General features: G+C 30.7%; 4 protein-coding genes across 5 annotated transcripts; 3 read left to right on the plus strand and 1 right to left on the minus strand.

The window, feature by feature from the left end:
• The first annotated feature begins 1,246 nt into the window (after positions 1–1,246).
• LOC143147714 (uncharacterized) lies at positions 1,247–4,972 on the plus strand. Of its 2 annotated transcripts, XM_076313277.1 has the most exons (3): positions 1,247–3,073; positions 3,166–3,239; positions 4,451–4,972. In XM_076313277.1, the coding sequence occupies exons 1-3, from the start codon at positions 2,994–2,996 to the stop codon at positions 4,900–4,902; spliced, it is 606 nt and encodes a 201-aa protein (XP_076169392.1). In that variant the 5' UTR covers positions 1,247–2,993; the 3' UTR covers positions 4,903–4,972. The 2 variants fall into 2 exon arrangements, with proteins under 2 accessions (XP_076169392.1, XP_076169391.1); XM_076313276.1 differs by having other exon boundaries at positions 1,445–3,239.
• Eaf (ELL-associated factor) lies at positions 4,591–8,548 on the plus strand. Its single transcript, XM_076313274.1, has 6 exons — positions 4,591–4,728; positions 5,816–6,032; positions 6,511–6,742; positions 6,838–7,071; positions 7,280–7,569; positions 7,642–8,548. Exons 2-6 carry the CDS (start codon positions 5,882–5,884, stop codon positions 7,740–7,742), a joined length of 1,008 nt encoding a protein of 335 aa, XP_076169389.1. The 5' UTR covers positions 4,591–4,728; positions 5,816–5,881; the 3' UTR covers positions 7,743–8,548.
• On the minus strand, positions 8,103–11,791 carry Chpf (Chondroitin polymerizing factor). Its single transcript, XM_076313270.1, has 6 exons — positions 11,004–11,791; positions 10,618–10,925; positions 9,943–10,533; positions 9,588–9,863; positions 9,335–9,518; positions 8,103–9,244 (listed from the first exon to the last, which is right to left on the minus strand). Exons 1-6 carry the CDS (start codon positions 11,647–11,649, stop codon positions 8,931–8,933), a joined length of 2,319 nt encoding a protein of 772 aa, XP_076169385.1. The 5' UTR covers positions 11,650–11,791; the 3' UTR covers positions 8,103–8,930.
• A 418-nt stretch (positions 11,792–12,209) lies between these two features.
• Positions 12,210–13,921, plus strand: Ecsit (evolutionarily conserved signaling intermediate in Toll pathway, mitochondrial). The gene is made up of 2 exons (XM_076313273.1): positions 12,210–13,542; positions 13,631–13,921. Exons 1-2 carry the CDS (start codon positions 12,666–12,668, stop codon positions 13,906–13,908), a joined length of 1,155 nt encoding a protein of 384 aa, XP_076169388.1. The 5' UTR covers positions 12,210–12,665; the 3' UTR covers positions 13,909–13,921.
• Positions 13,922–14,329: the final 408 nt, after the last annotated feature.

Below are 14,329 nucleotides of genomic sequence, written 5' to 3' on the forward strand. Positions count from 1 at the left end.
TTCCTCGGCGTCGTTGATCGCGACGAAGCCGTGACACTTTTCAAGGGTCCGTTAATTTTAAATTAACGTTCGCTTCGCGGCATGCGCGCACGATTACATTTTAAAATAGCGTTTCTGGCGCCCGGTGTAAAAATGTCGCAAAAATTCTATTTTTAATCAAGCGCAGCTTTAACCGTGAAATACTTGCCTAGAAATTGACTTGTACACGTGCAAGGAATTCGAGAATCCTTTCCGAACGGTCGTTAATAATTAAAGATACAAAACGGTTCGTTACCGGACGCGTGTAAAAAGAAAATAGAACTATATAGTATGGTAGAGAATTCGGTTACCTCGTTTGCCAAACTGCGATAATAAAATCGCGCTGTTAAATGTGCCAGGGCGCGCCGTGGCACTATGATTAAGATTAATCGTCGTAATAGTACGCTGAACTAAAAATAAGTACCTCTTAAATAATATCGTTACGTTCTTGGACGCGTATAGTAAACTATTTGTGAATGGGATTTTTACTACCGCATTATTTACTTTCGGACAAAGTGCGTTGATTCCTTGGACATTCCTCTGTTTATTTTAAACGTTCAATTATAACCACTGTTAAGGATGTGTATTTATCTTTTTACATCATTTTAATACAAATCTGCGTACTTTATTCGTGGACAGCTGCAACACCGCTTTTACCGGAATAAATTTTACTCATTCGATATTAGAATTTCTGTGACTATTTCGATACAAGAACGAAGTACTAAAAAATATAAAATACCTTAGGCACCGTTTACAATTTTTCTTGGTTACGATTTGCCAAGTATTCGTGAAGTTTTTGATGCATTAGATGGCAGCACTCGCTACGTAGCGGGTTCGTAAAATGGGTTAACGTTCAAACTCACAAAAGGTAAAAAAGTTATTTTTATGACACCGTTGTTACTATTATGGTATTCCTTATACATAAAAAACGGTAACTTTTCATAAAAAGGGCTTTCTCACGGGCTTCAATGGTTGTAATATATATTGAAAGCGGTGTATTCTCGAATATTCTGATATAAGACATAATTGTTTCTCGCACTTACTTTTCAAGATATAATTATTAGAGATTCTGAGATACATCGAGCCTTTATGAACGCGAGGTTATAACTCGTGTAAGCATTGTGTTGCTTGTTGGTAGGGACTAGATAATTAGAACAAAAGAATAAAGAGAAAAATAATAGATAATTACAGATTTATTTCGAGTTTAGAATTGTTTATCCGGCTGTTATTGTCTTGATAACAAAATCAGACCAACCCAAACAATTATTTTTCGCTTTGGAAATTTTTGTTGTCGTGAAAATGGAACCAAACCAACTTAGACTATTACTTTTCACTCTGTAATCGTTTATTGTCTTAAAAATAGAACCAGATCAACTTGAACCATTACAGAGCGAAAAGTAATAATTTAAAATAAATTCTAACTACCTATAATTTTCCTCTTTGTACTCCGTTTTAATTGAAGCGCCCCTAACACGAGACAAACCGATGCTCACATGAGTTACATCTTCACGCTCGCTAAAGCGTGCTGTAACTCAATGTTTGTAATAATTGTATCTTAAAAACCAAGCGTCAGCGACACTCATTTTTTATACCGAAACATTCCGCATTATAACCCCTCCATCATATATCAAAGCTGTTGAAATTAATCTGGTAGACCTTTTTATAAATAATTACCGCATCCGTTTATTGATATTTGTACATTATTATAAATTTTATCGTGACGCAAAAATTATTATAGCTTAAATTATTCTCAACGTTTCTGAATGCTTTCGATCATTTTGGACTTGGAAAAATAAGAACACGATGTTCTTCGTCGGGAAGCTCAATTTGAGAACCACTGCGACAAACAAAATTCGAATTTCCAATGCCGTGAAGTTCGTGCAGAGTTTAGGGTTGTGTAACGATTTCACGTCGAGTGCGCACGAACATTTACCGCGATTACACGACAAGTTGTCAAGGGTAAAAATACTGCAGTACTGCTGCAAAACTTTTAGCGGAACCATCAACACGCATCGGTGATGTATTAGTCACGTTTTGCTTTGAAGGAAGGAAAGACGTTGACCTCCAGTCATACTCTCAACTTTTTTTTGTGTGCATAAAACTCGCTATTCACGATTGGGTACCGTCCTTTTCTTACCGATGCCAAAACCTGTACACCACTTCCTACGCTCTAACTTCCTTTCTGTACACGAAAGTAGCTGATTCTTTTTATACATAGATAATTCTTCTATTACTATCTTTTGCGTTATTCGTTCTAAACAAAGTTTATATATTTTTCAAAAGATGCATATTTTTCTTGAGAACTTTAATGTTTCTATTCATTTTATTATTTTGCACATGATTTTCAAATCCATAAACAGCTAACGTGAAGATAATTATATTTGTTTGTATTCAATTAATTCAAGTGCGAACGAATGAATGAGTTGAAAACACTTGGTTGCAGCATATACATTGTATGTACATATTGTACATATTGGTTTACAAATTATGTCAGTCCTATTAAGAAAATATTAATTTTATCGTGTAGATTTCCTTATATAGTAACATGTTATCATGTATATATGTATGTAAACAAGTCGTTTAGGGCTAAATTAATTATTAAATGCGTCATATATACACATACACACACACACGTATGTATATCTATACAATACATAGCTATACTTTATCAAGGCCAAAATTTCAACGAATTATACGGAATCACGACCAACATAGACGTGTATACATTCGACCTATCTAAATAGAATACAATATCCGTGCTGCTATCTATGTCAACGCTTGTGTTTCAATAAACTTGAACAAATTTAGATCACATACGCAAGCAACGAATCATTCGTTGTTAGACAGCGATTGATTGATACCGATGTAATCGCACATAACCTCACCCGAATATTAAATAGATCATAACAAAAATTGTTTACCTTATTAATAAGACAAAGACACTTTACATATCGTCGTCTTTCAATCATAATCGTATGGAAATTTTTATTAAACCTAGTATATCTCGGGACGCGAGATCAATTCTATCAAAAAATAAGGTGCTCGTGAATAAGAGGTAACCATGGTTTGTCCAAGCAGCGTTTTAGCACATCTATCGAAATTTATCGTGACAATTGGTTGCATGAAAAACATTGGCGACCCCTACAGTAAAGCAAGCACCTGGTCACTACGTGCCTTCCAAATTCTACTCTCTCACTCCATCCTGGGAATTCTTAGGTTCGGTAAGGAAGTATCTTTCAACACTTGCGTATTTTGCATCTTGATATTTGCCTAGTGTGTTTTTAAAACAATGTTATCTGTACAGAGCCCCCTAAAAGTACGTCTTGTAAGTTATTGGGGGTCACGCAGAGGATTAGTTGGTATGAAACTACATAAGGGTATTGTACTTGACTTTTGTGCATAAAACTCCAAAGGAGGAAGACGTGTTTTTAGTTCAACATTTGTAGCATTTCAATTTTGTTGGAACAGGTGAGAAATAATATTGTGACTTCAATGCACTGGTTCAAATAAGACAATTAGAAGATAAGAAGGATGATTATACAAAAATGTTGTATAATAGTTAGATAATGGTATTTTTATTTTAGAGTAGATTTTCATTTAGCACTAAAAATATAATTCTGGTTTATAGAATGAAATTCATAGATATAGAAATGAATTAACTTTATATTTTGCTTATTGCATGGAATATAACGTTTTTATGAATTTTTCGTTTTGCTTAATGTAATACTTGATTGTGTGTGTAGTCACTTCTCTTCCTAATGTACATGTTATAAATTATTTTTGTATTTTAGTTTACTGTAGTGATAAAACTCATTTGCATGTTATAGTTTGTATCTGTATAATATTGTGGTTTAACTTAATAATTTAAAAGTAAAATTAGTAATAATACCTTGACTTTTTCCACACCTAACACCCTCAATAACTCTATATTCACCTTATGTTACATAAGATATCAATATAGCAGATAGCAAATATTTACTTTTAATGTATCACGTTACCCATTGTATTAGAGTATATATTTATATTAAGTCTAAAATATTTATTTGTTTATTTTTGCAGTTAGGAAGTTAAATAGTAAGAATGTAAATATTTATCATTCATATTATTTCTCGCAAGTTCCAACTGTACATTTATCTTTAAATTAATTATAAAATTACACAACTGCTATTTTATGTAGATTCTAGGGACTAAGAACAAATAACATTACCCTTCACATCCTTTTCTCTTGCTATTAAATGGGTACAGGTGAACATTCTAACTTCAATACTTCAGTTATAATATTTCTAAAAACTTTGGAAATATCGAAAAACATATTTATTGCTTCATTGTTTAAAAACAATCCACTGCATTATATGTAGTAACATAGTAGCACTTACATTGTTATATGTATATGAATTATTAAGCACATTATTTTTAGCAATGTTGCTTCCAGGAGCTCCATTTATTACATCAGCAACCAATATAGTGAAGTACCTAAGGATTTTCTACGATTGGTACTCCAAGATTGTTGATGTTGCACCTTTGGCATTGTTTACTGCTGGTATCCTAAATGGATATGGAATTAATGAAACAATTTGGCTCATAGTACTTTCTTTGGGCATTTTGCCAATATTTTTCCAGCTGCAATCAAAACGAAAGGAAAGCCAAATAAGAAAGCATCAATTATTGCTAAATATTGCTTCCACGTTACAGCTGTTAATGATTACTTTGGTAGGTTTACGAAATAGTAATTACAATATTATTAGTTTGGTTGCCTCCTATATCTTCGAGCGTTTTTTTATCGATGAGTTTTGCTACGATTATGATATTCCAAGTACTGATTTGACTCAATATTCTCTGTGTTTCATAGAAATTTTTATGGTCTTGACTTTAAATGAAGTGTGAATAATGTTAATATAATTAAACAGTTACTGAATTTTTATAATTTCAAAGAAATAAATTAAATTTTCATTTATATATATTTTACATTTTAAATTTTGCCACGTTTTACGGGGCAATAAATTCCCTAAAAAATAAAGGTATGTATACAATTCATAGTGAAGCTGCAAAAGATAGGGACATTGGAAAGTTACTAGCTTTTTAAAACAGTAAAGACTACATATATAAATAATCCTTTTATATTGGTAGAGTATTATGTTTCTTCATAAATTTTTTATGAAAGTATATACTTTATTCGTAAGTTCTGTAAAAACTGTTAGAATTAAAGTGTTATGGAAACATTAATAAGAAGTAATTTTTTCTCGAACCTCATACGCGTAAAATATTATTGTTAATCTACCTATATTCAATGCAGATCCTATAATACTTAAACTCCTATAATATAGATGGAAATTTAATTTTTAGTTAAATTTTAAAATACTTTAATTCGAGAATAGTTAAATCGAGAACATATCTTGAGTTCAATCGAATCGACGAGATATTCGAATTGTTACGATAAATTTTATCTTTTAAACGCGTTCTCAAATTATATTATCAAACAAATTAACTGTAAGTGTGGATCTTCATGAGCACAGATACCAAACGAATTAGGTCAACGAAGAATCGTGTTGTGCGAGCTAGAATAATTTTGTTTGATTTTTCCATACTGTACCAATTTATTGATCGTTAGAGGACGGTTTAATAATAATCGTTTCCGTACACGTGACAAATCGAACGGCAGGCGAACCAGTTTTCTGCAACAATATACACGAAATAACTTTCGAAGCAGCTGTTACTAGAAAATGCAAGTGCGCGTCTCTGCCATATTTTGGCAGATTAACGATTAAAACGCGCAACGGATATTTTTGATTCTCTACAGAATATTCATATCTCGAGTATACTACTTGTTCACATTTACGAGAGGTGATTAATAAAAGCACAGTCAATGAAATCAGTTGCTTCTGTTCCTGAAACAAACTTCCAAGGTATCGGGCGTGACATGGCAGAGCGGCTCGGTTTGGGTTCCGAAATTCGGGAACTCAAGCTAGGACCAACTTTTACAAACAACAGGTCAACTGCTTTTCACACCCTGAAATGTTAGTATACGAATTGATTAAATTTACATCCTAAATCACTGAAGTTATCGCATACATATCGCTATTGTAGTATGTAACATTGATACATTAAAGAACGAAATGTATCATACTTACATTTTTTCATATTCGAAACATCTTTTCTGTATCACTTGTAAATGTTGTTAATAACAACCATAAAAGTACCTTTGTTTTAAATTTGCATAATGCCCAGTACTGTAAATGAGTCTTGTCAATGATTCTTTTAACAATTTTTTACAAAAATAATATGTAATACAAAATTGATTTGATTTGAAATTTGACAGAGACCAGTTGTTTTCAATATAAAGATTATGTAGTTGTTTATGTAAGCAAAATATTAAAGAACTTTATGGAATGACTAAATCAAAATATACTTAAAGAAAATTTTCTTTAGGATTGTTAATTTCATTGGTATTTAATAGTATCAAAGAATTAATTGAAATTTAATGTTTAATTTTAGATGATTTCAAACCAGCAAGCGTTGATGTTTCCAAAGTGGCAAGAGTTGATGTTGGAGCTAACAATACAATGACAGTTACTGTGCCGCACTTGGATGGTGCTGGAATTCCTCATACAGTTTTCAAAGGTTCTCAAAGACCTTATCATAAAGAATGTGTTCTGATAATAGATAGAGTCACAGGAGAAATTACTCTGGAAAAATTAACTGCAAATATACAAGTTAAAAAAACTCGGTAATCCAATATTACATTTCTTTTTCTGTAATGTGCTATTTTATTATGATATTTTCATTTTCTATGCTACTAATATATATTAAATTGATTTTTAGAACAGAACCAAAGTCCCAATCGCATTTAGGAGTTCCTGGTGGGAATACTAGTAGTAGACCTATAACTCCAGTTGAAAATAAAAGAAGTCCTACACATGGAAGGGCAACTGGGAGAACAAAAGTTACGAGTGGAAAAAAGAGAGAACCTAGTGTGCAGTTACATCCAAAACAATACAGTCCTCTTAGAGTTTCTCCATATCATGGAAAAAGTCCACCTTCTACTTCGACTAATAGGTATTTAAGTACTTTTTAGGTACTAGGTAATTGGTTATCATATTTAGTTAATTAATATTATTTTATCAAGATAGTAAAAAAAAGTTAGGAAAGTATAACATTTTAAAAGAAATTTTTGAAATTATCGCTTAGTCTTTATTCATTTAGTATTGTTATTATAACAAATTAAGATTTTTTCTAAACCTACTAAAAACATACAGAACTTTAGTTCACCAGTGCAACCATCAGTGGCACCATCAACTTTGGCTAGTTTGCCAATGATTGGTTCTGATAATGATGACTGTCCTTTATCATCATCTGGATCATTCTCAACTATAAATTCTTTCGCACCTCCAAGATCATCTCCTGCAATAAATATTCAACCAACAACAAAACCTTCTATAACTGCAGACAGTGACGAAGGAGCTCTTAGTGATTCTACTACAAGCAGCTCAAGTTCAGGTAGTTCTGACAGTGATTCTGACACTGAAAATATTCCAGTGCTAACAGGAACTAATGGTATGTATTTCAAATATTTATTAATGTTCTTAATAAAAAAACTCAGAAACTATTAATTTGTTCCCTTTTTAGGACATTTGAACAGTACAGCTTCATCCCCTACATTATTAATGCCAGATAATCTTTTAAACGATGATTTGCAATTATCAGAATCGGAATCTGACAGTAATTAATGGTAATATACGTGTAAACTGCGTATAGTAGTCTCACCTGTAATAAATACATTTTCGTTGAAACAGTATTTTTCAGAAATGATAAAAGATCTTTTGAAAATCATTTTACCTAAAATTATATGTTTTTTGGGCATATTGTTTACTCTATGGCGTATCAAAAGATTTATGAAGGTATAAAATAGAAAAATGTTAATTTTGTTAAGATGTTACATCACCTTAGCAAATGTGTATATCAAATTTGAAGACTTGCCCCACACATTCTATATATTCTGCAGTAAGTTACATTATATACAAATATACAACAAACCTTTGCTTTTTGAGCAATAAATATGTGAAAAAAATGATGAATACAAATGGTAATGTAGCGTATGTACATTTATTTATAAGGTATTAGGGATTGTACAATTATTATTGATTAATATTTCGTGTAATTATATGATCTTCACTTTCTTATATACTTCTGAAGATAGAAATCTTGCCAAAATCTTTTATGTGCTTCCTGGTAAAATGGCAAAAACTTAAAATTTTTAATCTTGAATTGATTTTTCGTATTCGCAAAACAATCAGTATTTAAATGTCATACATGGTATGTACATTCAAGGACAATGATTTATGCCGTGACAAGGAATATTCGTCAACGTTTACACTAATCAAGATGTTTGCAGACAAGAAAGAATGATTAGAGTGGTTGGTGCAAACGCTGATGACTTTCCCGTGTCTACACCGGGAGCACAAAAACTGTTGTAACGTTCCAATTTATAAAATGTAAATCACTAATGTCATTCTACTAAATGGAAGTTTTTGCATTTTTGAATGTCACAACTTTTCTGCTCCTTAGTATACATACATATATCTGATTGATTATCCATGCAGTCTCTTCATAATATAGAATCTATATGTGATGTGTGCACAAAACAGTTAAAGGACTGTATTACTTACAAAATATTTATTTAAATGAAATGTATAAATTTAATAAAATATTCATTATAATATGATTCGTATTATACATATGCATAGAGTATAGGATATTTAATATCAAATTTCACACCGGTCGTTATATAAATAGTTTGTGCAGTAACGGCATTTCGAGTTACCTCAACTTTTGTGCTATCAAAACTATATGTTTATTTTTAACTTGACAATAATATCATTTTTAATATTCAGTAATAATTTTTTAGTAAATATAATTTACACTAATAAATTATTTTTATATGTTTGATAATCTAACACTAGTCTGGCGAGTTGACTGCGCCGACCTAAGTGGAAACTTCTCGATCGGACACAAAGTTTGTAGATATTATTGTTGTAGGCACTAGTGCAATTGATGTTTTTGTATTTTACTTTAAGGGCTGGTTCTACTGCACGTAGTACATGTAAATTACTAAAAGAAACGAACATTTCAAACAATGATGTCACAGGTATATCCTGAGAGAGCTTTAAAAGAGACGAAATATCTCGATCAGAATGTATTATTGGAATGCTGAACTCGGCGGCTTTTCGCACTATAACAAACATGTGAATGTAATCGTTAAAATTAATGTGTTCTATTGAACAATTAGTAAAGTGAAAATGAATTCTACAAAGGCACATACTTGCATTGTAATCCTTGACATAAAAAGCAATATTATTATAATTGTATTCGTCGTATCTTCCATGATTACGGTTGATGTCTGTATCAACTTGTTTTATGTCATTTATATGAGCTATATCAGGATGGAATTCCACAAACGGAATTGGGCAAAATACTTGATACTGATTAATTGTATTCATGCGAATCTGAATATTACAATATCAATTACTTTGTACCATTAAATACGAGTCGCCTACAGTAAGTAATATACGTACTCGGTTTAAATAATCCAGTCGAAGCTGTATTCCTGTCTCAACGAAAAGTATTAAATTCTCAGGTGAAAATTTTCTGATGCACAAATCCATGACAGCAATAGTTAGCATTGGATCAAATTCAATAGATGTTACATTATTTGGCAGACGTATAGAAAGCCAAGTGATTTTCGATTGATTTTTCTTATATTTTTCAGCTAACATAAGTGCGTATTGTTTAACATCATAGAATATATCACCTTTCCCTTTAGAAGTGGAATCAAAATTATACAAAAGAACCTACATAAAAATCAACAGTGTCAACAAACTATGTTAGACATTCTTAAAAGTATTTAAAAGAAACTATGAAGATACGAACCGCCATGAGAAATGTCTTGTATTTTTTTTCCATACAGTCTACAGCATATTGTTCTAAAAAGATTAATGCATCCTGCTTTCTCAACGAGTTAACAGTTAATATTATATTCACTCTCGTGTTTTCTGTTACATATGGAACAGGCAAAATTTCGACTTTACCAAGTGGTTTACATACTTCAATTCTTTTCTTAATTTCTTTATTAGTAACTACATCGATAAACGCCAAATCTAATATGTAATCCATTCCTCGGGATGCATCAAACTTTTGATACCCATTTAGCAACTTTTTAAATTTTAATTTCTGCTCGGAATTAGCGATTACATTGGAAGCTGTTACGTTGATTATTCGTTCTATGTCCAATTTCGCGTTGGTTTTTAATTTCTGCATGCTTGAGAAGTCGGTATTAAAAAATGTGTGAGTTTTGTTGAAATACGTCCATCGTAAAATATCAAAACGTCCGGAGGCCTTGTTTCCTCGTTGATTGCCAACAGGCCAGGACACATCCTGTTCTTGTGGTGGACCTAAATGTACCATATTTAAGATTGCTTTTCGAATATTAGAAATATTCTCTTGAATTTCAACAGATCTCATCTGAAATCAACAAACAATAAATATTATAATATAGCCAACAATACTTATTTAATACAGTTCTATTAATATTACATATAAACTTACTGTTGCAAAATATGTATTAAACTTATAAATAAGATGGTGATCATATATCGGGTATATTACGAGTGAATTTATGAATTGTTCATTTCTAGTTAAATTCTTTAAATGTTGCTCAAATAAAAATGTGGACTCTAATCTGGTGAATAAAAAATTTTGTCCTTGTATGTGATTAACACAACGTGTTGAGGCAGAATGAACGATACATCGTCCAAAATTAACATCATCTGAATCGGAGTAAGCATTTTTCACGCACCAGTCTAAATTATTCTTTACTTCTTGTATTATTGAATTACTTAAGAGAATTCCTGAATCTGTAAATAAAAAATGGTATATCGATAATGAAGTATTACTTTTATTACCATGATTGTTTAACACACTTATTATTTTACCCAAAGAACAATAACTTGGAATATCTCCGAGAACACCCACATGAACGTTTTGACTTACACTAATCTTGGTAACAAATTGTACTAATTTTTTAGCATTGATGTAGCTTACATCTTTAATCAAGAAATAGTAATCATAATTCTCCAGGTAGTTGTCGATTATATATTTCATAGTATGGAATGGTTTCAAAATGCTTCTAGTGTCCGTGAATCCAACTATACCAGGAAGAGTAACATTAGGCTTTGTTCCCTCTGGGATAGAAATAAAATAGCGAATTTTATCCACAATATGAGCGATTGTCTTATTAACTGCTATATCTCTACTATGTAAATATTCTTGACTTGTAATCACTCCTACAAATAATTTTTCTCTGATTCCAAGTTCTGTAGAATAATATCTTGGGCGTACCAATGTTTTTGGAACTTTTTGTGCTTGTTGTGGTTTACTATTAATATTTATCTTTGGTTCGTATTCATCTAGATCCTCTTGATAATTTGAGGAATGTATTAAATGTTCCATTTTATCATTATAATCATTTGTATTAATTGATACTGATATCATACTGAGACTTAAACCCATACTTAATCCAACTATTAAGTATATATTTCCCCAACAATGGGACAAAAATATTTTTAATAATGGATTCATTTTTGTAGAGTACTTGACAGTAATTACGACATGAATAGTATATTTAATACTTATTGCAAAAAACAAAAAACTTTTTTCTTGTTTTATTAGAATGTATTATATATTTACTTCTATGTATCAATTGCATTCAATCTCTTTATCTTCCACTTTTAATACTAATATTAGATATAAAATATATTTTTACAATTTCTAATAACCTTTAACACACTTTGTTAGATATTTGAAATCGAACAATTTTGTTCGATATTTTTATTGATTGTTTCTCTTGTTTATGTACGGCTATTAACATTTCTTCGCGTTTCAATTACTTTTTATGTTGATTTTACTAAACAATAGTAGCAAGAGTTTCTTTTTTAAATATGTTAATATATTAGTCTTGATCTAGAATCGTCAAAATACTGTAATTTACAACTTTTCTATTTTTATCCTCTTTTATTGCAGAGGTTCTCAATATGTCTTTCAATCATTTCATGAATTCCTTAAGATATGCAACTCACTATACTTGCTTGTTAAGCATTATTTTTATGTTTCGAACTATACATGTATAGTTGGTTCAATGAGACCAAATACTGAATACAACGACTGTACGTGATCTTTCAAGAACAAAAGAGAAAGTTTCACACTCTCTTTCTTTCTCGACTTACTGAAATTATCCGGAGTGAACGGCTCTTACATTAGTCCGTAGTGATGGGTTAAATTTTATGACGTAACAACCTTCGTGCAATCAGACACTATACAGTTCCCAATCCGTGCATGTTAGACGTCTGAACGTCTGTCTATACTTTACCAATAATTGGTAACTAAATGAATCTTTACGAAAAGGTGTTTACAATAAATGTAAAAACCTAGTAATAACAAAAAATGCATTAAGATTTAATACTACATTAGAAATTAATATTGAAACTTTATGTATAAGTAATATTTTTAAAACACTGTAAATATATATATATATATATATATAGAGCGGAAGGTTAGAAGCGGAAAGGTTATAAAAAATAGTGTATATTATATTTAAAATGAATTTACTAACGAAAAAAACTTTTAACTTAATAAACAAAGCTTTAGTAACTAAAGAATGGGCGGTCGTGCAAATAACAATTGTTAATTATTTTCATAACCATCAAGTTTTATGTGATAAAAAGCATCTTCCTAAATATGATGTTACACTTCATACTTTCAATGCAGTAGAACAAAAGGAAAAAAAAGCATTTTTGAAAGTGATAGAGTTTTACATCAAGGAAAATAAGACACGAAGGGGAAATGCTGACTTCGTTGCACATGCTTTAATGTATATGGATCAATTTCGTGTAAATAAGGACTTAGATGTCTATAAAGCTATATTAAATGTATTTCCAAAAGGGCCGTATATACCTGAAAATAAATATCAAGCAATGTTGCACCATTATCCTAAGCACCAATCTGTGACTATGGATTTGCTTGTTAAAATGGAACAGAATAAAGTAATGCCTGACTATGATATGCAACAAATGATAATAAATATTTTTGGTACATCATCAGAACCTATAAAAAGATTATGGCGTATGATGTATTGGATGCCAAAATTTAGCAAATTGGATCCTTGGCCACTTCCTAAACCTACACCTACCGATGTACGAGTACTTGCACAATTTGCGTTACAAAAGCTATCTAGTGTAGATGTACAAGCCAAAATTACACAATATGACACAAAAAATGTGCAAGATGCTGTTGATGATACATGGATCATATCCAGTATAAGTAAATCACAACAGGAATTACTTGCTGTACAACCAATAAATAAATCTTTAATTGTAGAAGGACCATTTATAATTTGGGTAGCAGATCAACATTTAAATTATTTTGTATTGAAAGGAAATCCTATAGAAAGAGAAATTATTTATGAAAGTTATGATGGTAAGGTAAAATTAAGGCTTTTAAATGTTTGATACATTTAAACTTTGTATAAAGTCTTACTTTACAAGTTGCATGATTTCATTTTCAGATGTTTCTAATTTGCAAATTCCATTTTGGGAAAAGCACCATATTAAAATACCTGTCACTATTCATGAACAAAGTGATGGTGTATATTATGCAATGTGCAGCACTGGTACATCTTCTAAAGATTCCCTCTTATCTTGGATAAGATGCCTACAAAAAACAAATCCTATTCTAGAGAAAATACCAATAACATTTAAGATAAAATCGATTGTTGAAAAATCATTATGTATAGAAGATAAAAGTGTACAAGAATCAAAACCAATATGCAAAATTAAAGAATAGTGATTAATTTATACAAGTTAGTAATTTAAAACATTTAAATAAAGTTTTCTCTATAATTTTTTAATTGTTTAATATATTTTAATCTTGCAATAACAAAAACTTTTCTCGTAATAGTCATTCTTCATTTAAATGTCCTTTTATGTTTGTTATATAAATACAAAAATGTGTACAGAATTGTGTTAAAAATAAAATCAGCACCATTATTTACTGTGAATATTCGATGCATAACGAAATACGATAAAATGTATTAATATTCGTAAAAACGAGATCTTGAACTTCCTTTACACATATGTACGTAGGTCAACATGACTATTGTATTTATACATGAATGCTCGCATTAAAATAAACTCGTTGAACTTTTCAACTCGTGTATACATAATTGCATTGTATTGTCAAGAAATAAAAGTTCTTCGTACAGTTA

The sequence above is a fragment of the Ptiloglossa arizonensis genome, chromosome 5, assembly GCF_051014685.1.
Source record: "Ptiloglossa arizonensis isolate GNS036 chromosome 5, iyPtiAriz1_principal, whole genome shotgun sequence".
In the NCBI taxonomy this organism is placed as follows: domain Eukaryota; kingdom Metazoa; phylum Arthropoda; class Insecta; order Hymenoptera; family Colletidae; genus Ptiloglossa; species Ptiloglossa arizonensis.